This window comes from Poecilia formosa, unplaced genomic scaffold (genome assembly GCF_000485575.1).
Source record: "Poecilia formosa unplaced genomic scaffold, Poecilia_formosa-5.1.2 Scaffold310, whole genome shotgun sequence".
Lineage (NCBI taxonomy): Eukaryota > Metazoa > Chordata > Actinopteri > Cyprinodontiformes > Poeciliidae > Poecilia > Poecilia formosa.
Genome location: NW_006800249.1, coordinates 451544 through 477211, shown reverse-complemented (window position 1 = coordinate 477211; position 25668 = coordinate 451544). Strand labels below are relative to the sequence as shown.

The following is a 25668-nucleotide window of genomic DNA, read 5'->3' as shown; positions in this document are numbered from 1 at the left end:
CGAGAGAACACCTGCATCCCAATCTGTAACATTATGACCCATAAAGTTGAAAGGAGAGATGCAAAACAACCCTAGAGTTGTGCAATCCTAACCCTTGCATTACAAAGCAAAAAAAGGAGAAAGTTGTTTAACTTTTTGTTAGGTAAAGTGATATACCAGCTCAAAAATGTTTTTTAAATCTGTCTTTAGCAGTTTTTGAGAGAGACTAGAGACTGAAATTTCTGCCTATTCTTCTTTGTCTGATTGGACAAAGAACATCTGTGAAAATATTGTTTTCATGTTTTCTCACAGATTCTCATTTTGGATTTAGGTCTGGACTTTGACTGGGTCATTCTAATACATCTACATTCTCTGATCTAAGCCATTAGGTTGTAGCTCTGGTTGCATGTTCAGGGTCGTCCGTCGTCCTGCTGGAACGTGAACGCCTGTCTCAAATCTTTTTCAGTATAAAGCAGAGGTGTCCAAACTTTTTGTCACATGGCCTAAAATCAAGTTAAAAGTACTCACAGGTCAAGAAAATGTTTTGGTTTGTAGATCTCATTTGGATCTCCAAAACTTTTTTTTCCTGGCATGTCTGCTGTTTTGATAGATCTGTAGCTATTTTTTCAGTAATGTTGCCTAATAAATCTTTGAGGCTTTCACAGCACATCAGTTTCGAGGTATTCCTCACATGTCCCATTGGGAAAGCAACCTGTTTCCCCTTTGGCCTGGAAATCATTTGAGAATCCCATAAAACAGGGGACCCTATAGATACGGAAAAAATAAGTTCATTTCCACAAAAAATCTCAGAAATATTCTTTTAAAAAAAATTGAAAATGTGCTTACATTTTTTTTTTTTTCAGATTAATCTAAATTTTTCTAGAAAAAAAATTGCCACATTTTTTCCAGAAAATATCTGATTTTTTGGCAATAATTTATTCCTCCAATTTTATGTATTTATTTTTCCATCTGCAAAGCCCCTAAAAAGCCTTCATACATAATGGCCCTTAATAACTAGCTAAAAATGATAAAGAGCCCAATTAAATGAAGATGTAACAAACACAATAAGTCGTCAAAAATACTCAAGCATATGCATGTTTTAACAGTTTTTCACTTTGTACTTGGAATAATTGCATTGATGTTCCACACAATTGCGGCACTAAGCCAGCTTTATTTGGCTATGTATTTACATTCTTTAAACTGTAAATTAACTAAACCTATGTACCTAGATATATTAGGGTGTACACTTCTTTTATGCTGTCTTATGGGACTGCAGCAATAAGAGTTTGATATGTTGGGTGGATGCTAATAAGACAGGAAGCTCTGCAGCTTAACCCGGATGCAGGACTGTTTATGTAACATTTGCCTGTTTTAGGGAGGGAAACCAACATTTTTGTTCCGTTCAGCTGAGCGCTTTGCCCAGTCATGTCCCTTTTTTCCCCCTTTTTCCAAGAAGGAGGGAGCAGAGTCACGTGGGTTAGTGACAGTGCTCGTACGGCGCTCCGATTGGATGAGCAGCGCCTGGCCCTGCCCCTATGATGGGCTGTCCCCCAGGTGACGTCACGACGATCAGCTGTTAGAGCTCCACAACAACAACAAAAGAAGTCGCAGTACTGGGACCCGACGAGGAAACGGGGCTGAAAAGAGAAAAGACGATCAACCTCACTGTGACTCCCCATGTACAGCCCGTAAATTAAACATTTTTATAACTTATTTCTTCCGCGAAGAAAGCTCAAGTTTTTCTATTTTTCGAAAAGTAACGAATCTACCTCCGTTTTAAGGATTTTTGTTTTATTTGTTTTTTCAACCGTCGTTTACATCTCCTCCTCCCTCTGCCGCAGGTGGGTTCTTTGTTTTCCTCCTGGTGAACATTAACGCGTCTCTTGCTTTTTTGTCCTCATGTTAATCGTATATTCATGTGGATTTCAGTAGATGGACGTCTTGTTTTATTAGTTAAGTAATTATAACTGACTTGTTAACGCACGTATTTATGATTTTATTGCAAAGCGATCACGGTTCTGATCGACATCTGAAGCTTGGTCTTTCTCCTCTTATTCTCAAACAAAATGCTGTTTTTAATGCTTTTACATCTGATATATTCAAGTTTGGGTGCTGTGTTCTGGAAAATATTTTATTACATAATACAGAAGATGAAAAGTTTTTACCAGGCGGTTCAGCCCTGTGAGTGTAGAATTACAATCTCCTCCTCCTCTTCCTCTTGCTTAACCATGAATAAGCGCCCAACAGAGGCTGCTGCTGCTGCTGCAGCTCCTCATTACCGCTGGGCCAGTTTTATTTCCCCCTGCAGACTGGTTGACAAATCACATTAACAGGAGCTGGAAGCCGATTAGTTTTGCAACACACAAAAACATGCCACATTTAAAAATGTTATTCAGTTTTATTTTTTATGGACTTATTTAATAGAAAAATAAAAAAGGCCCTTATTTAGGCAGAATAATCTACCTATTTAAAACCTTTTATTTATTTATTACAATAAAACATGTTCGTACAGCATGTAATACTGGTAACAGGAAAAAGGTGAACAGTAATATTTTATTTTCAGTTTGACTGTGTTGCAGCGCTCTATAGGTTATAAATCCCTGTTTGTAACTAAAACATGCCTAATCTGTGTTCTATCCCCGCTATATCCCTGATTATGGGGCATCCATTGTGGTTCATTCCTAATCCCAGACAGACAGATTTGAACACCCTATATAGCCTCCATCTGTATATTATGAATTAATAGTCAGATGCAATAAAGTTAACCAGAATATGGGATAGTAAAACAGTTTATGAAAATTAATCAGTCAAAAGAAAATGGAGGTGGAGCTATCCTTGTATGATCATTCCAATCAGTTAAGCGCTATATATGTTCGTGAATTTTACATTAAAAGTAGCTGCTTTCAGGGAGGATGAGTGTAGGGGTGAAACAGGTGCAGAAGAGGATTATCAGCCTGCTGTTAGGGGTGGCGACAGCTTTAAAACCTTTGTTTGTTCGCTGTTGCAGCCCACGTTCGATTTTTTTCTTGTTTGATCAATGCGAGGGGGATAGCTGGGAAATACGAGCTCGTCGGGGATTCTTTGAACGAACCACAGCCGATCTGCATAATGGTGGCACGCTTTCAATTGCTGGAAGAAAAATCGGACATTTGGGATTCAAAGTTATTATTTGCATTATATAGCTGCGTTTCACCGTCAGTTTTCTAAATAGACATGCCCTGCTTGTAAACTATTAAGATAACCCCATGATACATTCAAGTACACCTCGTATAATAGAGTATTAATGTTCAAAACCACTTTCAATAGGTTTTATTGCTTACATTCATTTTATTAGCTAAAACTCCACTCTATTCTTTACAAATACATATTTCAAATGTAAATAAAATCTACTTTTTTGTTAATTTCAACAGAGCTTTGATTGGTAGCTAATAGGGTGCCTACTTGTCAACTTCAACATCTTTTAAAAATATTTCCAGTTAATAATAAAGTCAATCTGACAGTAAGACGTCACAGGCAGCAGCACATGTATGACATTTTAAATTATATCCCTGACTACGTCTGGTGATAATATACTAGAAGAGACAGACACTAATTTATATGTCCTTGCTAAGGTAAAAGAATGTTAATGACAGTAATTGCTGCTTAGACTGTGGAAATATCTGGTTATACCTGAACAAAAGTATTCCTCTCCAGTTCAGAGACTGTGATTTATAAAACGTATGTGAAAACCTCAAGTATTGGATTGTATATTTCAAAGAATCTTTATAAAACACAAAACCAAAGGTAATCAGATGATTATTTTGTCTAGTTTTTCAGGTTTTTGATAAGTTATGCAATGTAAGAAATGTAAGCAAAAAATATATTAAAATGAAGAAGTGTGTGATTTAAGTGAAGGTGCTTGCACAGGAATCACCGCTGTCAGCATTCATGAATTTTTCTGTTAGCAATTTCATTTAATTAGTTATTTACAGTGTTGATGTTGATGTAAACTTACTGATTCATCAAACACACCAATAACTACATATTTTCATTTACTTTATTTATTTTATTTTATTTTTTGCAATGTTGTTGCCCTTTTACTTGGCTTTAGAGACAAAAGATGAGAAATGCAACTCTGTTCATTGGATTTTTGCACCTTATTATTTCCTATTAAGATCTGCTTTTGAAAGACATTTTTTCAACTAAAATTGCAAACTGAGACAAAGGCATGGGTTAAAAGGGCAGGTGCAGCATTGTTCTGTTAAACCCTCCAACACTTTGCCAGCGGGTGTCGTTACCCCAGCAGCTGCAGCGGGACACAGCCACACTGATCACTTTTCATTTTGTCTACTTTCCTAATGTGAAGTCCAGAGCTCAGGCTGCCGGCCAGCTGTGTCTGCGTGTCCTCTGAGGACACTGCAGCTCTTTATGTCCCAGCCACTATGAAAGACACAGACAGAGGAGCTCCTCTGTGTTTGCTTCCATCAGATATATCCCAGCTGCTGCTCGCATCCATCTGCCCTGACAGCACATATAAGTTGATGCGCTTTACGGCCTGATAAGTGTCCATCCGCTGCTAAATATTAACCAGCCAGTTAATAACGTCTTCATGTGGCTGTTTTTAGCTTCCTCCTTACATATTTAAGCGCCATCGAAGGATGAATCTGGACGGATAAAACCAGCATTTGTTAATGTTTGCAATTAGACAAACAAAAAGTAAACACAGCTGCCAGTTATGGAATATGGATTCTCTGCAGATCTGTATCTTATTCCTAATTACAGGAGAATAAAACTCATCAGCAGAATGTTTTGTGACAGGGAAAATGCTGACTGGCTCAGTGTATTTTAGAGGCCCTGCAGTACTGAGTGTTTACAGTATACGGAGTATGTGCTGAGCTTGATAGGGTTACGGGTAACTTAATAATCACTTGGCAAGCTGCATAGAGTCTTTGCTTTCATAAGCCCCACCTGACCCATATTTTATGTGTGAACAAAAATCTTTCATTCTTTTCAAATAACCTCCTCCATCTTTGTTCCTGTTCATGATTCTGCTGCAGATTTAGGTTAATCTGCTGTAACCTTTGATTTTTTTAAAAAAAAGCACACACATACAAATAACAGTCACTAAAACAACTCATTATGTCTTTTCTCAGGGCTCTTTCTCTACTTTTGCACTCGACGTTGAGCGATGTCCAGCATGTCCCTGCTGGCCCTAAGGTGACCACACCCCATTGATGCACTTTAGCACCTTTCTGGAGCCTTCGACTCGCTGTGCCCCCTGCAGCTGATGACCAAAAGGACCACCCCGACCCCCCGCCGTCACCCAGAGCCGCGCGCCTCCTCCCTCTGCTCCTCCTTTGGCCTCACGCGCCTTCAGGACGTCCCGGCATGTTCCAGAGGTTCGCCAGCACTCTGTTTGGAGACGATGGGAACGAGCCGAGTCGAGGCAGCCAGCCAGGAGACGGCCAACAGGCAGAGGAGGAGGATGAAGAAGATTGGATCCTAGTGAACTACCTGGGTAAACCCGATGCACAGTTAAAAACGTTTGGTAGGACAGAGGTCAGAGGTTTGCATTCACTCGTAACTGACATAAATATAACCAATTCTCAGCTTTAATGATGTATTTGAGCTCAAAAGTTGAGCCTAAAGTAGAGGTGCACGGATAAATTAGTCCAGATGTCCTTAATTTTGGGTGATTGGCCAATGCCTACATGAGCAACCAATATTATCTACCTCCACAAAGGCCTGAAAATCAGCCACTGACCCTTTTTCTCTGCCATGAGAGACAGCTGCTTGACAGACCATCAGATCACAGTGGTCTGTCAACCACCGTTGCCAACTTAGCAACTTAGTTGCTATATTTAGCAACTTTTCAGGCAAAATAAAACTGCATCAGCTAAAATTGAAATTGGCAGGTGAGGCTTTTTTGGGTGTTTTCACACCTGATAGTCTGGTAGACTGGGTTCCATGAGGAAACAAAATTGTGATATTTGTTACATGTTTAGTAGACATGGTTTGTTTTCACGCTGCACTGTGTAAAACGATCCAAATACTTTGAAAACCTGTTCACTCCCTCACCTGTGGGGGTACCACTGAAGGAAACGACTCCAAAACCTCTGAAGAAAACAATGAGCGCAGCTACCTTCTTCCCAAAAAATTATAACAAAAATGGAGTGGTGTCAGATTTTAGTTTTATACCCATTTTAATAGGGTATGGTTGGGTTCAATTGGAAGTGGAACGCTTGCCTGCCTGATCTACTGGAACCAAAATAAAACCATGGCCTGCTACCATCACCATCATGGTTGATAGTGTATGCTTCCTGTTATTGTAGCCAAATAAGTCAATTTTTCCGTCATCTGACAAAATGTTTTCTCCTGAGAGCATTTGAAAACCAACGATAAAGCAGATACTATCTTCCATGAGGTGTATGTATATATTTGAGCTTCTATATTATGTACAGAAAATAGAAAAGCAGCAGTAAATTAATAGTCGTTTGTCTGATTTGGTTTATTTTATATTTATCGAAATTTTTGTCTTGTGTAATAATCACCTCTCAATGAAAATCATTCATCAATAAAAGCGCCAATAAACTAAATTTATGCCCTTGATGAGTGTATGTAAACTTCTGACCAGCACTCTAGATGACATATCTATTTGATATAACTAATATTGGAAACTTTTTAAAGTGATGCTTTAAATATGTCAATATGTGTGGTGAGAAAACGGCTTAAAATTTTAGAAAATATATGTCAAAATCAGTTAAATAAAACCCAGGGGTTGTGTGGAAGAGTTCTTTTTAATGTGCAGAAAGACGATCTGACACGGAGCTGCAGGCTGGAGATAAAGATACTGTTTAACTTCAGCATTTTGTAATGGCAAGGAGAAGTCCGGCCAAGTTTCCAGAGCCGTCTGAGACCAAAACAGATCCCAGTCAAAACAGACAAGTCAGGCAGAGAGAAGCTCACAAAGTCACCCACGCTTTATACGGCAACGCGACGCGCAGCCGTGACTCCCAAATGGATCTGAGTGGGTTCTACCTCAGCTCTCCGTCCAGCCACGACTTGACCAGGCTCCGATTCTGCAGCCGTGTGAATATTTGAGGCAGGACGGGGGTGTGGGTGATGGAGGATATCTGGCATCAGGTGGTTAATGGAGAAGTAAACCTGTAAACGGGCCAAACAAAAGCATCCAAGGAACTAAAGGAGGTAAAAATAGACCCTGGTTGTCTAATTTTCAAGCCAGTGAAGGTGAGCATGTTTGGTTTCTGGCTCCCTTCCACAGTTTTGTAGGTTTAAGGTTAAAGTTTTTCAGGACTTTTTGTGATCCACATGAATTAGTTTAACTTTTTTGCATTATGTAACATTAAAAAACACAAACTGTAGGTTGTGTTCTTTTATTTGGATTTTATGTTCTAGAACAGCAAGAGATAGTGGCTTGTTTTCAGTAAATAATTCCTTAATATTCATTTATAAAGGTACTAGTACTACTAATCTAATAGTGGAACTCGTAATTTTTTGTCAATATTTAGAATCATTTACTTAAAACAAACTATTGCTGAAAAGTTACTTATATAAAGAGCATGAAGAGTGTGGATGCATAGCTTTGATCTAAATGGATCTAAAAATATATTATGTCATTCTGTTGTGAAATTTTAATGCCATTTTTTCATGAATAAGCTGCTATATTTAAAAACATTAGTTGATTCTTTATCATTTTCAGCCAAAGATCCATTTGTGGCTCCGGAGCTGCAGGTTTCAGATCTATTTGCTAAACAAACATAAAATAGTGAATAATTATAAAGATGAAATTAAGTCTTGCTTGGTTTTCGACATTTTTAACACATAAAATCTGCCAGGTGTGGCATGCATTTGCATTTAGTCACTTTCACTGTGATGCCCCTAAGAAAATCCAGTGTAACCAGAAATCAACTAATTGTTAAAAATAACTAACACTATAAGTGAACATTGTTCTGCCCTAAACACACATTCAGTTCAAATCAATTCAAAAATACTTTATTGATCTGAAAGGGAAATTAAACGTTGCTGTAACGTGTTTAAATAAAGAGTTATTGTAGATGATGTGGCTGTTTGAGGCTGCATAAAACTGGTACCGCCAAACAGCCAGAGTTACAATAGAAGCAAAGAATGCACTGGAAAGATCTAGTCAAAGTCCAGACCTAAATGCAACTGAGAATCTATGGCAAGTCTTGAGATTTGCTGGTCATAGATATTTGTTTATCTGTTTGTAAGAATCCAGAAAACCATCCGTCATTTCCTTTCACTTCACAACTATACGCACTACTTTGTGTTGGCTGATCACACACACCACCACTAAAGTACACTAAATGACAAAGAATAATTTTGGATGGCACTCCCTGACTCAAGTTGTTTAAAAAAAGCACAGGATTAGCTAAGCATGAAAGTACTAACTGTAGATGTCTGAAAATGTGGTATTAAAGCTTTTGTTTCCAGTTATGCCAACAGTGCACAGTTCAGAGACTCAGAGTTTCACAATGTTTTCCAGTGAAGTTAGAGCTTTGCCCCATAAAAACCTGCAGACTCTGAGCATCTTTTTGTTTGTGGAGGAGGAGGAGGATTGGACGGGTCAACGAGTTCATTTGTTCTCCCAGCTGAGCCCCGTTAACCCAGCACACATGAAGCCTCCACTAGATGGATTCAGCAGAGTAGATGGATTCAGAGGGAGAACGTTAAAACGTTGAGCTGTTGTGATATCTGTGCATCAGCTGTCGGACTTTGAGTCAGCACGCTGCAACTTCTCTCTTCTGTTGTGGGTAAACAAGAATGCCTCTGTGAACTCTTAGGAGTGGCGTTCGTGTCACATGTGGAAATGAGCTGCAGACACTCACAAGTGTTTTGTATTGAGATGCATGCGCAATAACAGCCCAGAGGTCAGGCGGGGGCACAATGGAGATGTCTTCAAGCTGAGCCATTCCTATAATGGTGCATGTGTGTTTGGTGTGCACGTCGAGGAGTTGGATAAAGCTCAAATATGTTTCGTTATTTACAATCTTTACTGAGCGTTGGTGAAAATAGTCTCTCCATAAACAGAACCAGACCCAAACTGGGACATCTGCTTAGTCAACACAGTTATTTTTAACATCCAGCCTGCTTTCATTAGATCATGTTTCCACCTCAGAACTTCCTGATTCTTGGTCAATCATTAAAAGCTGAAGTGGGGTAAAAACAAAGCCAATCCCCCCTTGATCTGTAGCTTTCAGCAAGCTTCCCCTTTTGCACAGCTAGACACCTTGCGGTGCAGGATGTCGGTGCGTTTGCGGGTGATTTAAGAGCACAAGAATGCTCAGTGAGTTATTTTGGCAGCAGTTTGTGGAGGAAACATGGATCAGGCGGTTTGGAGCAGATATGAGGCCTGCTCCCAGACTCTCAGACGGGTTTAGCAGGTCTTAGTTGTGTTTGCTCTCAAACAGAAACATGTGCAGGTTGTGGTTTCGGTTGCAGGGAGGAGATGTTGGCCTGCTGGCCTGACTGTGACTCTCAAAATGATTGTTTACATGTGGAGATGGTTCAGCTGCTGCATAGACGGCGTGCAGCGCCACCTGCTGGAGGGCTAAATTCAGCGTTAGTGTTAAATCACAGAGTCAAAGATACTTATAGGCCAAGAAATAATAATAATTAAGAAAAACTTAGTGCAAATAAAATAGTCGATTTTATTTTACAATTGGTAGGAAAGGAGTGTTATTCACTGTACATCTAAAACTTGAAAAGGATTTTTCACTTTTGCTGAATTAAAAGAAAACCATCTAGTTTTTTCTTCTTTTTTGGGCTCAATTAGACAAATTTATTTTCAGTGTAAGAACAGGATTTTTGGTCACTGTCTTTCAAAATGCTTGAATTTAGCCATGTTTAAAAAAATGAAATAAAAGTTGATTTGGCGCTGCAAAGTCGTCTTTTCATAAAAATGTCTCCCGATAAACCTGGTGTTCCTTATTATAAAAGCTTGGTTTTAAAAAGATAAATAGTTTGTGCTGTACTTGACATTTTTCATTGTAAAATAAAAAATATATATAATTTTACCCTGATTACAAATAAAAGGTTTCCATCAGGATCAACCACCGGTTCTGGATGGGTCAAATTTGTATCATTCTTGAATTGCAGTTGGCAGCCGCACAAAATCAATCCAAGGGCCACAAATGGTCCCCGAGCCACACTTTGGACATGCTGAGGGCTCTTTGGACAAATATGACAGAACAATTGTACTTCAAATGTCATTACATAACCACATTTAGGTGTTATCATTATTATTGTTGTTATTAAAGCAGATATTGTCATTAGAAATTTTAAAAAACATGAGCAGAATTTTTTTTTTCTTCTGATTTTACTGAACTTATGTGTGAAATAATTGCATCTCCTCTGCAGCTGAAGCTTGCTCTAGTCATTGTGGTGACGGCCTCTCTGACTCCACCATCATCCCTCATGAAGACGAAGAGGAGGAGGAGGAAGAGGAAGACCTGGTGATGATCCCTTCTCCGATTGCCAGCCCCGCTATCCGCTACCCCTCCTGCACCTCCCTCAACTCCACGGCCGACACCGACCCGGATGGCGGTGCAGAGGATGATGAAGATGGGGACGAGGAGGAGGAGGAGGAGGAGGAGGAAGGTGGGTTCCTGCGTCTGGACGCCTGCTCTCTGGAGGAGAGCTGGTTCGTGACTCCTCCCCCCTGCTTCACCGGCCATGGCGGCCAGCCGGTGCTCCTGGAGACCAGCCCGCTGGAGAACCTGCTGATCGAACACCCCAGCATGTCCGTCTACGCCCACCACAGCCCGCCGCGACTCGCCCGAGACCCGATACCACACCACACGCTTGACCGGGAAATGGACTTCCTGTCTGGAAATCCGTCTGCAAAGCAAACACCTGCAGGTGGAAAAGAGAAGGCAAGACCCACCCTTGAAGGACCTCGACATAGGTATGAATGTTTTTTTATGATCTCTGATTTAACAGAAGTTTGTCTTCACTCAGTCATGATGAATAAACAAGCATCTATGTCCCTTGAATTTTTCTGGATTTTCTCACCAACACCAGTCACCGATGGTCACTATCCCTTGACCTTTAGATGCTCATTACTGGGCCTCTTCAGAACCTGATCACATGCTGAGGAGGCATCGTTAACTGGACTCTAAAGAAGACAATTTACTGAAAGAACAACATAATCAGAGCAGTAATTAAGCCAAATCTGAATAAAAATATGTAAATTTTGCATTTGAGATAAAAAAAGCCCCGTCTTTGTCTGTAAATGTATTCTATTCAAAACTCCTCAAATTGGATAATTTTAGCTTCCCTAGTTCAGTTTATGTTTTAAAAATGTCCTATTTTGCATCGCATTATTAATTGGTTAATATAAAAATTAATCAGCAGATCAGCTCTAGATATTGATATTAAGTCAAGCAGAAATGGCTTTTAAAAAAAAAACTGCTACAACCATGTGTTTCCCCTAGAGAATGTAACTCTGAGATTTTCATCATTTTGTCAAATTATAATGTTTAGAAATATAAGACATGATGGTGTCATTCAGGTAATAATTTGTATTTTAGCTAAGACTAAGAAACTGTTCTCATCTGTTCTATGTTGTTGTCATTTCTGCCTCCTACAGACCAGAGGTGGTGCAGCGCCGCTCCAGCCTGCACTCTACCTGCTACGCTGCAGCACTCACCACCAAACCCGGACTCCTGCAGCAGCGGCCGGGTAACGTCACCCAACGCACCCAGCTGCTGTCGCGCAAGGCCCTGCGACGCCTCAACCTGCTGCGCCCCACAAAGCCCGGCACCCTCCACTTCCATCTGCATCAGCCCACCCAGAGGCACCTCAACTTCTGATGGAGTCCAGCAGCATCACAATTAGTCAGGATGGAAATGTCAACACCGGCCAATCGCTCACAAACTCTCACTTCTTTTTCATTGTTATAATTCAGAAGCAAACACCAGCAAGCAGCCAGTTACATCATCAGTCCCGGCTGATCCTTTTGAAAACCTTACTGGACAGGGAGATGGGGAAAGTAGCTGGCTTTTTTTTTTTTTACTCTAAACACTTTCCTCCTTTCATTCTCGCCCTTCTCTTTATGTATTCTTTCTGAAAAGAAGAGAAAGGGATGCAGAAAAAGCTCATCATGTTCCCCTTACCTTTTCTGACTACTTTATATCCAATCAGAGAGAAAGAGGTGTCAAAATGACTCTCTTTCCTTCTCACTTTTGTTTTGTTTCTGAATGGGCAACTTAATGTGTAGAAACAACGCTGTAGGTCACTTTATTCAGAGGCAGGTTCACAGCATGGCAGGATGGTCCGGTGGTGTTATTTCAGGGACTCACAAGGTGATGGTTTGGTTGCCTGCAAACGTACAGGTAACTTTGTCAAGGCAGCAGGAGACATTGCAGATCCTAAATCACTTGAATATGTACAGTCCAGCAGGGCTGTGCTTCGGTTTAATCATTGCAGTACTGTTAGGATGAAGCTTCAAACAGTTTGGGTACAAATCCTTAAAGGGGCATTTCCACTCATTTCATCCACACTATTATAATCAGCAACATGTTCTTGTTTACTTTAGCTATTCTTTTACAAGGAGGCAGGAGGCATTTAATTTCTGAAATGTTAAAACAATTTGAGCTCATATTTGATATCTTTGTGAAGTGCAATACTAAATTACTGAGTCTTTAAACATTTACTTTATAATTAGCTGTTTGTGTAGAGATGCATTAATTTGAATTTTGTGGTCCGATTTCTGGATTTTGTAAAGTGTCAAACTGCAAATACCAATTCCTCTTCAAAAACAACCTTAATTTATCTTAGTTAATGTTAGGCGATCTGGAGAGCTTTAATTGAATCCCTTCAGCTGCGTCTGCCTACCACATCTTGTCTTTGACTCAATTCTTTTATTTTGGTAAGCTTCACTCAACTGAAAGTTTACAAAACTAAAAGTAAATTAACGCTTTAGATTTTATCCAGAAAACTTTTTTTCAGAGAAGTTAATTGGGCTAAGCGCTTTTCCAAGTTAGCAAACAAAATAATAGCTCTGCTATTAGCGGATCAGTGGAAGCGTGCTCTCCACTGATTTAAAACAGTCCATTTAAAACAGTTTTTACTTTTTGTAATACCAATGAGCATTGTTAGCTAAAACTGCTATGTCCATTTGTATTCCCTGAAGAATGTAACAAAGAAATTACAATCATTTTCAAAGCTGACACGCAGGAATTACGGTCAGCAGGTTAAACATGACTTACATGGTATCTTCTTCTAGTCTTGTTCTCTCTTACACCCTGAATGCACCACATGTATTTGTCAGTGCTCATTAATGCTTTTCATCTTGACTCCAGCATGTTGCAGAAAATCTCATTTCTTTTTAAATAGCTTCTTACATCAGTAACTCACTTAGTTTTTTTACTCAGTAACAACATCCAATCTGAAGAGTGTTATCATCAGGCAGCTCACTGATTGGAAAAATTATTGGATTTTTGAGTTTCTGGCCAGTTTCTTGTCAATCTAGGGTTAGTCAAGCTAAAAATTAGGGGATTTTGGTCCACAGCTGATTTCTCAGTGCATCTCCAGTTTAAGGTCTTGTGTGCAGGACTTCTCTGAGCAGGCTATGACGGTATTTCTTTTCTAGCTGGATTAAAAAATAAATAAATTCTACAGGACTTTTACTGTTTACTTCTCATTAAACAAACCTAAAGTAAATCCAGACATTAGGATGTTACTTTACAGATCACCCTGTGAAACTGTAGACTGTTGTAACTGAAAATAGAGAAACAGAACAGAGAGTTTTAACAAAATTATCCTCAAGCACACCCCTGGACTATCGCCTCTTTCTTTTCTTTTTTTTTCTTAGAGATGATCAACATTTATACTTGATCTCAGGTTTTCTTTGTGTTCTCATTTCCTCGTTACAAACACACTCTAGTTTCAATGCAAGTAATTTCATTGACCTAAAGAGCCTTTCTAGGGGAATTTGTCTCTTATATTTACTGCCTTTTTGAAATCTTTAGCACCACTATTTTTCGCACAGTTCAGGACTTCCTGCTGTGCCAGCCGAACCTGCTTCTGACTTTCAGTTCAGTTCACCATATTTTTTTGGAAGAAAAAAATAAATACAAGTAGTTAAAATGACTGGGTTCAATATCACTAAATGCCTTGTTTTAATGGTAGCTTTGAGATGAATAGAAATGTTAAAAAAAGAAAAAAAAAACATGTATGTAAAAAAAAAAATATATATATATATATACTTCCAAATTAGAAAAAAAAGCAAATTACATATCAGTATGAAGTTGTACGCATTGATGGATTCTTGCTTTGGTATGTTTGGTAATGAGTGTGCTGTTTGTTGCATGATTGTAATGTTGTGTTAGTATCACAATGTTGGAAAAAATAGAAAAGATAATGGAAAAGGACTGGGTTTTCTGGTTTGTTCTGATATAAATCTGCAGTCCACTTCTCAGGGTCACAACCAATCACCTTTTACACTTTAGGAAAATGCAGATTTACTTGACGGATGATGATTCTTTTAACACGCTTGGACTTTTTCCCGCCTCTGAAATGCGTGTGAGAAATAATTACCTGATAGATTAGTGTCTCTAAAGCTTCTTTCAGTCCCTGGTTTGTGAAAACAAACCATCACCCACTTTTGGGAATCTATCAAGATACAGACAAACTGTCTTTTCAGAGCTGTTAATATGTTTTATTTTTTTTATTTTTTTTTTTTGCTCAAGTGTACCTGACTTGGTTTTAGAAATGTACTTAATGTTTGTTCAACTGTTCTAATTTCTATGCTATAATAGTTACATTTTGTTCAACTGATATTTAAACCAAAAGAAAGTAGCGGCAATCTGTAATCTTTCACTACTGTTTAATACTTATGTTCTGTTTTTGCAATATTGAAATGTTTGTTAAATGCTTTTGGATGAAATAGTAGACAGTTTTATGTTCTAATGTGTTGCTGTAAGCAAAGCTGAAACCAGAATGAGCTCCCGCACTGCAGAAAGAAACAGTTTTATATACAAACAAAACATATGGAAGGCTCTTGCGTCCAGAAACTGTAAGTTAATGTTGTTCTTTTTTTTTCTCTTGACATGTCAGAATCTCCATGTTTAAAGTTTTATAAAAATGTATTTTGTTCTTATTCAACTAAATTGACAATGTATTTGAACTTTGCATCTTATAAGTTTTACACACCATTGTTTTTTGCATTTTCTGGAACAATCTTGATGCAGATCAATGCCTTTTATGTAACAATTTTAAAAATGTACATTTTTTACCATTGACTTGTTCAGATACAGTATGTTTTCTTTTTTAAAGATTTTAATCTGAACAAACTCAGAACACTTTTTGCAGTGTGGTGAAGGATCTCTGGTTGTTTTTGATAGGACTGTATCTATGTTTGTTGAGTGTCTATGGTTTCTGTACATATTACAATGGTGGACTTTGCCTTTAGCCTATGTAAGCTTGTCTTTTAGATCTACGCTATCTAACTCTTGACTTTTCAACCTTTGTGTTCACTTTTGGTGTTATTTTGTGTTACTGCGATATTTTTGAAGAAGATAACGTTTAAAGAAAGAAGGGATTGGAGTCGACGTTTAAGGCTCCACCTGCTGGCAGAAGCCTGAAATGTTTTATCTGTGCTTAAATCTTTGAGCTCAACTCATCTTTTATTACCAACTAACAGGGATTTCTAGTATTTTTGTTCAATGCCTTGAAATTTGTGGATCACGTGCCTTCCAGGTTGGAATGTTGTAATGACAATGCATCGATGAAGAACTTGAACTCTTTTTTTTTTGTTAATGTTTTTATTGGACATAATGGATAAAAACACAGACATCAGAAACAAACTATGCATCACTTTGAAGAGGCTCCAGCTCTCGCTGCCACCATCCGCCCAGCCTGAGTACAACTTTGACAGAATGACAATGTAGCAAATAATTTTTTCTCTCTCCTTTTATTTTAAGTGTGAAAAATATCTTGTGGCATTTTCATTTTTCATCGAGTGTTAGATATGTTTGTTTATATGTAGTTTACTGGAATAATACAGCACTTTGCCAAAAAGAAAAAAAAAATTGTAGGAATTTTAGGAGCTAATGTTTTATTTATCGATATAACTGTCATCCTTCCTCGTATTTTGGATGTATAACAGATCAATTCACTCTGTTCTGATGTCAGAAACAAAAAAAGCTGATAAAAAGTGGGGTCATCTGTTTTTGAAGTGTAATGGTTAATACATGTGATCTCTCATTAGCCGACAATAAATGTTTTCATAAATAAATGTTTGTGTGTGATTCATTTTTGCTCCAGTAAGAGACTGTCATACAACAAGCTTCATTGCAAGACTTCTGCCGGAGATCCTTCCTGCCCACAGAATCACCACTCACAACGACACTTTGAAAATACTTGGATGATATGAGTTACAACAACATTTCATTTTTCTTCGCAATAAAGTATTTCTGAATTGAGTTGAATAAGAGGAATAAGTTATGTTACTGTTGAATATGACGAGCAACAATAACTCTTTGAAGATAATTGGATGAGATGAGTTATGACAACATTTAATTTCCCTTTGGGACAAATCTTTTCTTAACAAAACTGAATTTGAAATGTTTGGTGTACTGTTGTTAGGTGTTGTCTCGGCCTCATAATGTCAAAATATGAACATCAGGATAAGTAGGCCTGTTTAAATATCAGTTTTGATTTAACCAAATTTATTAGTCAGTTCATGTATCAAACATATGTGTTGGATTTTGTTGTTAAGCTCCTTGTTAGAGAACAGTAAGTAGTGCCAATGGTACTGCAACACTGAACAGCTGGACGTGTATTCAGAAGGTCACATTAAGTTTACCTGTAAAGTCCACCCAAAAGCCAAATATTCTGACATATATACAAACACAGAGTTGGGTAATAACTAGTAACATTTTCGTGAGTAATCTTTTGGAAGATATACTTTTAGGAGTATTTTTACTACAATGTACCTTTTACTTTCCATCCATCCATTTTCTTCTGCTTCATCCGGGGTTGGGTCGAGGGGGCAGCAGCTTAAGAACTGAGGCCCAGACTTTCACTTTTGATGGAGTAATTTTATTATGGAGTATTGCTACTCTTACTTGGATAAAATTTCTGGATATGCTACACGACCCGACCCCGGATAAGCAGAAGAAAATTAATTGATGGATGGATGGATCTACCCACTGTAACTAACTTCACTGAATGAAAAAAAAGTTTGTTTTAAACAAAAAATCACCAGACACAGATACACATCTGTAGTTTTGTTTCATAAGGTATTTTCATAAAAGGAAATTGATTTAGGAAAATGTTTCTTTTGTCAAATTTTGTTATTTTGTAATTATGTCATTTATATTAATCATTTTCATTCAGGTATTTAAAATACCAAAACTTACACATAACTTTATATTTTGGTCCGTCTGATGATTAAGTGATTGATAATGACACGGTACTTTTTAATTTTTTATACAAAAATACTTTTTCACTCTTACTTGTGTAATTTCTTGGACAGATACTTTTACTTGAGATAAAATATGTTGAAGTAGTAGATACACAGCTTCTGTTTGACAGTCGCCCCACGTGCTCACTTTGTTTACATTCTGCACAGAGTCCACGCGGTTGTCACTACTCGCCCTCTCATTGGCTTGACGTCACATTGCTTCCTCCCACAGGCGGGACCTGTGAGCGGAAGCAGTTTCTACATCGCTTAAAAATCTAATATAACTCCGTCAAATTCAAGAAATACTGACTCATTCCTATGTGTATCGCTTCATAAAGGATTTCTGCGTCGTTAAAATTCAACCGCGATAAACGGGAAGTCCGGTTTACCTCTTAAAAACGTTGCTTCGCTTCGGTGACCGTTAGAAACCAACGAAGGCACGGGAAAAACACGACGAAACGGTCGCTAAGCTTCATTCTGGGGTCGTTTTTGGTCATTATAAATCAAAATAAAGCAAGAGCAACCGGTTTTACCCGCTCGGTGCTGCCCATTTGCAAAAAATCACAGTTCAGATTTGAACATTTAGCGCGTTTGTGTTAACCGGGAACGGGCATGCGCACTGGCGTCGACAGGCAGATGCGGATATAAGGATTGGCGCCGGCGCCACAGCTGATGCATTCATTCATTCTTCGCTGAGGAGGTAAGGTCCTCGAACTTCTGAGCAGGTCTACTGATATATCTACATGATTTTACGACAAGCTCAGGAATGCTAAGTCACTTTTGGGACTTTTAGTTGGCAGATTAGCTGGAAAATTGCATTATTATAGCAAAGCTCTAGGTTGAGTGGCTTTCCAGTAGGCCGAGAGAGGAACTACTGATCGTTTAGTTTTTCCTCCAGCTTTGCTGCATTACACGAACTTCATAAATCGTGTTATATCTGCTCTATAACTGTTGGGTTAAACATTTTTGTCCTGAAAGTACAGCAAGTTCAGAGCGTTGAACAGTAGTTTGGGTGGTGTGTTTAAAAGCAGGTTTTCAGTGTCATCTGACCTTTCAACGGCTATTTTAAATAAAAAATAGTTTCCCAGTGTTTCAAATTGAAGCTGATTATTGATAATTTATCTGTATTTTGGAGGGTTAGTCGGTTATTGTTGACCTAGTTAGCTGTTAGTTTGCTAAGTACAGTAGCTGCCCTCCACAGATTAGCCTCGCATTGGTTGCAGTTTACCCGACTTTATTGGCGCTCCATTGGTTATAAAACTCATCGTAATCAGATATGTGGTTCTTGTACCCCCTCTCTGTCAGTTGGTAATTGTCTAAGGTTAATAACAGCCTCCTTTAGGGGTCTTCGTTCGCAGTTTTCCCTCGCAGATTTGGGGGTAGTTTCGAAGAGGCAGGGCTCAAATCCTCCCGCTTCTCCGTTGTAGAAATTGGCGCGTCTTTGAGTTTCAAACCTCTCTAAAACCCAATAATTTTGATGTTTTATCGACTAAAACTTTAGTGAACATGTTTAGAGACATGTGCGTCGTCATTAAAGCCGAGAAACTGGAATTGAAATGTTGTATTTTTGAGCTTTTTTGTCTGAAACGGAGAGAGTTGTCAGCCCCCCTTCTTCCAGGCATTACCATGATAGCTCACAGAACCTGGCCGGCTAGTTTCTCTCTTTTCATCGCTTTTTATTTACTTTAACGTGTTTTCAATGAGCTGGAGATCGGCATTGTAGCTCCATATACTTCTTCAGCCTGTGCTAGTAGACTAACGATGGATTGTTAAGTTGGTTACTGGGTGTATTGTTAATCACAAGCTAGCCCTACTGTTCCTAAGTTAGCTACAGATTATACACCAAGTTCAGACTCGACTATTCAAATTAGCAGTCCTACATCCTGCATCTTCTAAAAAAAACCTTCTCCTGCTCAACCAAGAATTTCCAAGCTTTATATAACATAATTTTAATAACTTTTACCTTTTTTTTATTTTTAGACAGTTTAAGCCTTTAGCAGCCTTATCAGTGATTCGTGTAGAGATGCACCGATTAGTCTTTTACCAGCTGAAGCAGATTTCCTGTTTTTCTTTGAGGTCTGCCCTTTTAGTTTTGACCCACTCCTGTTTTTCAAATAACTATAAAAGGCATTGGAGTGAATGATATAATCCTAATTTATTCATCAAAGCATAACTCTAATCCTGATTAGATTTTTATCAAACTCAAAAATTGTGTCATAACATCTACATGATGTGTTTGGAGACTAGAAATGCTTTAAATTCTTATTTTTGAGGAATTTGATTAATTGAATTTGACTAGTATCAAGAGCAAATTGCCCCCTTAAATTTTTGGCCAATTATCTGAGAAAGATTGCAAAGTTTCAGTATTTGTAAGATGTTTCCATGCTTATTTTGTTGTTAGGATTTCTTCCTAATATGATCCTAATTTTATGTACAGCGTCCAATTCTCCTGTAGTTTCTGTAAATATATTTACAATTCTTCACAAATCTTAACTTGTTTTTGTTTTTATTTCCAGGAGAGCCATAAGAATAAATCAGCACCATGTCTAGACGCAGGTAAGCACCTATAAGTTCACAGTTTCTTATTTTCAAACTTTGTAGCTAAAAAAGGACAATCTGAATAGAAATAGATTGTCTTCAGATTTAAATAGTTTTTATTAATTGTATATCAATAAGAGGGACCTTAAATATCCATTTTCATCGCAGTGGTCGCCTCACGCTTCAAGCCAAGGATTCAAATGCAGATGAACCCGCAGTCCGAGAACCACTAAAGAAAAGAAAGTCTGAGGTTTGTCTTGTTTTTGTTTGTGTCCAGTTAGTAAGTGATAGTTGGCTTACTTGAACATGGATTCATTTCTTTGCTTTCCGCCTCAGCCAAAGAAGAAACTTCAACCTGCAGCCAAGAAGCAGAACTATGAAATACAGGTCAGTTTGCTTCACGTCAGCTCCAGATGATTGTGTGTTTATCGCTGATAAGAGCTCTGCCCAGGATGTGTTTTACTACTTTATCTTCACTTAGCAGCACCCTCCCATCAGTAAACTGCATATTTTTCCTCCACGTCCATTTTTATAAAGTTGTAGATTATAATAAAGAACTTTATTGTGTTTTTTATTTATTTATTTTTTTTATTGATTTTGTTATAACAGAATTAGCTGAAGGGAATACGTTTTGAACTTGGGAAAGGCTGTGATGATGCAGTACCGCCTCTTTACCAGAAGAGGTCACTATTTAAGTTAACTAAAAATTAAATTCCCGGTATACCTAGTTTTGGGTTTGTAACAGCTTTAATCTTACAGATAATGTCTCCAGAATTCACATGAGGCTTTATTGGTTTTTAAAAGCAAAATCTATAAACATTTATTTAAACAAAATATCTGTTCTCAAATTATGAGTTTATAAAAATATACATGTATATTTTTTCTTTTGTATTTTTGTTTAGATGACGCTTTGGACATTAATACCTTGTTTTTTATTTATTTTTTTTTTTTTTTTACATATTTTGATTTCCACTTGACTGTCCCATGTGGGTGTGCATTTAAAGTTTGCTGTTCCTGCTTTTCCAGACGTGTTGGTCGGAGGATGGAGCCAGTCCGTGCATTCTCATTGAAACTCCCCACAAGGAGCTGGAGCCCTCAGACCCATCCAGCTTCAAGCAGTATCAGTTCAAGAACCTCTTCATCAAGGCCTCCCCCATCCCTTGTCTCAGGTAAGCCTGGGTTTTGCACATCAATGAGGCCATTGTAGTTCAACACTTCTCACTGAAATGGTTGTTTATTCACAATCTAAAATGCCATTGTAAGATCTGATTTAATCAGGGTCACTTGATGGGAGTGTGAATGGTTTAGCTCTTAGTTTCATCACATGGTATGAGCCAAGCTATTTAAGCTTTGGTTTGCAAATGACTGAACAGTTTTGGTTTCTTTCTCTTCCCAGCTGGGCGAGTTCAGACGACGTTTGGATTAAAATGCTCAACAAGGAGCTGAAGTACGTTCACGACAAGAGCTACATGCAGCGGCATCCCAAACTGCAGCCCAAGATGAGGGCGATCCTGTTGGACTGGCTGCTGGAGGTGAGTACCAAGCAGAGCAGTGTTTATGTCAACACATTCTTGGTGAATCTGTGGGATTTTTATGCTGTTGCCTTTGTGCAGGTGAGTGAGGTGTACAACCTCCACAGACAGACAGCATACCTGGCCCAGGACTACTTTGACCGCTTCATGCTGACTCAGGAGAACGTCAACAAAGATTACCTGCAGCTCATTGGCATCACAGCCCTCTTCATCGCCTCCAAGATAGAAGTTAGTCTTCACTTCCTGTTGTTTCTGGTGTTTATATCCTAGCAGAATAGTTTTCACTGAAATGTTTCTTTCTTTAGGAAATTTATCCTCCTAAACTCTACGAGTTTGCGTACGTCACAGACAAAGCATGTGACGTGTGGGACATCCAGTGCACAGAGCTTCATATATTAAAGGTACAGCAGCGGCTTCCATCCCCCTTCTGAATGGAGAGGTTGTTTTTCTGCTCTAACATGATGGTCTTCCTGCAGGCGTTGGACTGGAACTTGTGTCCAGAGACTCCCATCTCCTGGCTCAAGCTGTACGTTCAGGTGGAAGCCCAGAAGGATGGAGAGAACTTCCTGGAGCCGCAGTTTTCTCAGGAGACTTACATCCAGATCACACAGGTATCTTTGCTTCCTCAGACTCTTTAATAAATATTTTAAATGTTCAGAGTGTGACCTCTGCCTTCATCTCCTTCAGCTGTTAGATTTGTGTATGATGGACATCAATTCGTTGGACTACAGCTACAGCATTCTTGCTGCTGCCGCCTTCTGTCACTTCTCTACGTTTGACGTTGTTCATAAAGTCTCAGGTGGGTTTCCACTCGGTCTCTGCACATTTTGCAGGCGGTGTATGAATATTCCAGGTCGTAACCAGTGAGTTTCTGCCTCTGTTTGGCAGGCCTGACCTGGGAGAGCGTGGTTCCCTGTTATCAGTGGATGAGTCCCTTCATGGACACGCTGCGCTCTGAACCCAAACCGCAGCTGAAAAACTTCCCCAAAGTCAAAACCGACGACAGGCACAACATCCAGACGCATGTGGCCTATCTGGACCTGCTGGTGAGGAAACGCATCTGTTCATCAGTCTGTGATAATATTCAGAATGAGAAACTGACAATAATTTGGACTGTTGAAGCTTTACTATCTGTCCTAACTAACCAAGGCACAACACAATCCTGAAGTGCTTTTTGACCACTTGAACCCTGTTTATTACAATAAATAACAGGATATATCAATTAAGCATTTAAAACTTGCTTTTTTGACAGAAACATTAATATCAAAAGGAAAAATTGATTTCTAAGAATGTGGATATTCACTCATTTAAAGATATGAACCTAATTAAACAGTGTTTTGTGTTCATGTATTATATTGATGCAGTCTAATTTACATTAAATATCTTGTAGAAATCAGTTTTCACTTTGATTTTTTTTTTTGTTGTCAGCAGAATTATAATATTGATTGCTTGGTACTTAAATCAAACAATAAAATGTCTAAGTGGGGAATTTTTTTTATTTTTATTAATGTAGGCACTGCTTTTATAAATTGTTTTTCTTAGCCAATTGTTAACACATTTTTAATTTATTTTTTTCCTCCATCTTTACGCAGAAAAAGGCTCAGGAGCGTCAAATCAACAGCCCCTGCTGTCAGCAGTCACCTGTTGCCATGGGGAAGATTCTGACCCCGCCCAGCAGCACAGAAAAGTCGACCAATCCCTGAGCTGGACCCCATCAGCAGGACCCACTACCTCTCTTCAGGACAACTTGACGCCACAGTTGAGTCGCCATGGCGACACGTGATGTGGAGAACAAAAGTTTTTATGTTAGGTTGTTTTAACACTAAGCTCTGACTTCTGGCACCCTTAACAGATCAGACAAGAAACTGATCTGTTCCTTCATCAGTTTCAGATTGATCAGTTTAATCAGTCACCAGATTGATTAAGTCATCAACCTGGTGATCGATGATTTAATCTTTTTTTTTTTTTTTTTTTTTGTAATGAATGTGGTGTCGAGCAGCAGCTGCATTGCTACAACAGTTTTCACTCAACTGGTCTTCCCCCCCATGTGAGCCGTCATCTGGGAGTTTCACTGGTGCTGATCTTAAACTTGAAGCTTTGATGCTTTCTGATGGTGCTTCAGTTGATTCTCAGGAAATGAGAAAAACCTGCTTTTGTTCTTACTTACGACAGTCATTCCATTTTAAACAGGTACAATTAGACATGTTACCACCTTTTATGTCTTTTTTTTTTTTTTTTTTTTGTCTGAAAGTAAATCTGTCCTGATGGAGGCTTGTCACCTTTAGAGCAAACAGCTTGATTTTTTTGAAGCATTTTATAGCGACAAGAATTATAGGAAATTTTTTTTTTTTTTTCCTATTTAGGTGTTTAATGCACCTGACCTGCTTGTGGCAATTTTATTTTTTTTTTACATTTTGTATAATTGTTGCAATCTAGTTGCAACGTTTTGTTACGTTCCTGGAAAACTTGACCTTTGTGCAAATTTTATTTTTTATTTTTTTTTTTTTTTTGCCTTTTCATTTTAAGTGCTTGTATTTATTAATAAGCCTTCGTAAGTAAAGGAAACATGTTCATATGTAAAATCTTTTATTGATTGAACTTAGTCTGGTCACTCAGTGCCAAAGGCAAAAAGGTATTTATGAGTTTTGCTCCATAACATCTGTTCATTTGAAGTTCAGCATTAAATGTTGTACATAAGGATGTCTTCAGTGCCTTTTTTATATAATGGGAACGAGGGAGAAAAATATGTACATGAACTTAATTTAAAATGGAGTGAGCCAAAATAAAATGGAAATCCATCAAACCTGTGACTGTAAACCTCCGCAGTGAACACATAAACCATGTGAACTGTGTATAAATGTTAAAGAATGTTTTTGTACATAGAGCAATTTAAACAGAGAAAATTGTAATTTCCTTTTTGTATTAATGTTTTAAATAAATGTTGAAAGAGTTTTTGGTCTTTGTTTTTTGAGAAGTAAAATGCCTGATTGATTCTTCTAAGCTGAGGTTGTTTCAAAATGATGAATGAACTATTGTAAAAATTTATTCTAATAAACAGTCCAAAGCCTTATACATATTTAATATGCAGATTTAATTTTAAAAAAATATTGTTGAGCAGTTCGTACTTAAAGTTCTACCTGAATAGGAATTACAAACTAATTAAGCATTTTTAATTTTGATTAATTTTATGGCCTACTGTAAATTTAAATGTATAAGTTTTGGACATGACTGCTAAAAGCTTTACAGAAATGCATACTTCCTTTTTTTTCTTGAATTTGAAAAGTCCCGAATAGAACAATTCCACCATTTAAAGGCTGCTGTGCCAGTGAGTGAAAAAGTGGCAAATAAAAATAAATCACTGGCAGAAGAAACATGAATGTTGGGCTTCGTTCACACTGCAGCTCGAAGTGACCCAGTTACAGGCTTTTTAAACAAGTAGTTTTAGAATAAAATCCTGCGTAACAATGTTGCTGCAGCACAAATTAAAGATGGCAGAAGAGTTCATAAAATGCAAGAAGTGAAGGTCACAGTTTTACAAACTCAAGTACAGAGATTAGTTTCTGTCCCACTTTTGTCAGATGATTCATGACATCAGCTCCTAATTTCCATACTCATGCACTAAAGGAGTATTTTAGTAAAACTCTGCGGATGCAACACGTTGATGTTCCACGAGTGAAAAAACGGCTTCCTGTGACTCAAATCTGTGTGAGAATGTTTCAGGTTCAGCTCAATAAGTTTCAGATATTCAGCGCATGTTGAGCAAGCGCTGCAACCCTTGTTGACCAAAACCTTTTTAACGCATTACAACCAAAAAAACGTCACTGTATTTTGCTGGGCGTTTGTGATGCACCAAAACAAAAATATCCATAAATGTTTAAAAGGGAGTAAAATTACATGATTTTAAAATCTGAAATCGCCTCCATTAACCTAAATAAAATTCATCAAAATCAACCGCCTACAAAGGTCATTATTTAGTAAATGGACTCCATCTGTGTGTATTTTAACACATAGTATTAAAAATATATATTATGTAAAATTTCTGCAAGGACTGAACTGTAATTATAAGTAATCAAATGAGCAAACAACACCTGACTTTCAACAGTTTTTACCTAAAATAAAATACATAAAATACAGGGCAGAAAAACCTACTTTCATATACTAGACAATAGTATATCAACTAACATTTGAAAT

At 38.1% G+C, this 25668-nt stretch overlaps 2 protein-coding genes across 2 annotated transcripts; both read left to right on the top strand.

Annotated features, from left to right (window-relative positions):
• Positions 1 to 1557: 1557 nt before the first annotated feature.
• On the top strand, positions 1558 to 15794 carry tp53inp1 (tumor protein p53 inducible nuclear protein 1). Its single transcript, XM_007572895.2, has 4 exons — positions 1558 to 1820; positions 5112 to 5476; positions 10357 to 10903; positions 11588 to 15794. The coding sequence occupies exons 2-4, from the start codon at positions 5347 to 5349 to the stop codon at positions 11808 to 11810; spliced, it is 900 nt and encodes a 299-aa protein (XP_007572957.1). The 5' UTR covers positions 1558 to 1820; positions 5112 to 5346; the 3' UTR covers positions 11811 to 15794.
• Positions 15795 to 17625: 1831 nt separating this feature from the next.
• ccne2 (cyclin E2) lies at positions 17626 to 24429 on the top strand. The gene is made up of 12 exons (XM_007572894.2): positions 17626 to 18107; positions 19924 to 19963; positions 20114 to 20195; positions 20282 to 20332; positions 20972 to 21114; positions 21342 to 21477; positions 21559 to 21705; positions 21783 to 21878; positions 21954 to 22088; positions 22165 to 22276; positions 22366 to 22523; positions 23070 to 24429. The coding sequence occupies exons 2-12, from the start codon at positions 19950 to 19952 to the stop codon at positions 23178 to 23180; spliced, it is 1185 nt and encodes a 394-aa protein (XP_007572956.1). The 5' UTR covers positions 17626 to 18107; positions 19924 to 19949; the 3' UTR covers positions 23181 to 24429.
• The last annotated feature ends 1239 nt before the right edge of the window (positions 24430 to 25668 follow it).

What these genes read in the sequence shown, in the direction of transcription:
- ccne2 (XM_007572894.2), top strand. An exon ending in AGCAGAACTATGAAATACAG is followed by an intron (nt 20,333 to 20,971) that starts GTCAGTTTGCTT and finishes CTGCTTTTCCAG; the next exon opens with ACGTGTTGGTCGGAGGATGG. An exon ending in CTTACATCCAGATCACACAG is followed by an intron (nt 22,089 to 22,164) that starts GTATCTTTGCTT and finishes CATCTCCTTCAG; the next exon opens with CTGTTAGATTTGTGTATGAT.
- tp53inp1 (XM_007572895.2), top strand. Translation starts at nt 5,347, where the DNA reads ATGTTCCAGAGGTTCGCCAGCACTCTGTTTGGAGACGATGGGAACGAG. An exon ending in GATCCTAGTGAACTACCTGG is followed by an intron (nt 5,477 to 10,356) that starts GTAAACCCGATG and finishes TCTCCTCTGCAG; the next exon opens with CTGAAGCTTGCTCTAGTCAT. An exon ending in CTTGAAGGACCTCGACATAG is followed by an intron (nt 10,904 to 11,587) that starts GTATGAATGTTT and finishes TGCCTCCTACAG; the next exon opens with ACCAGAGGTGGTGCAGCGCC.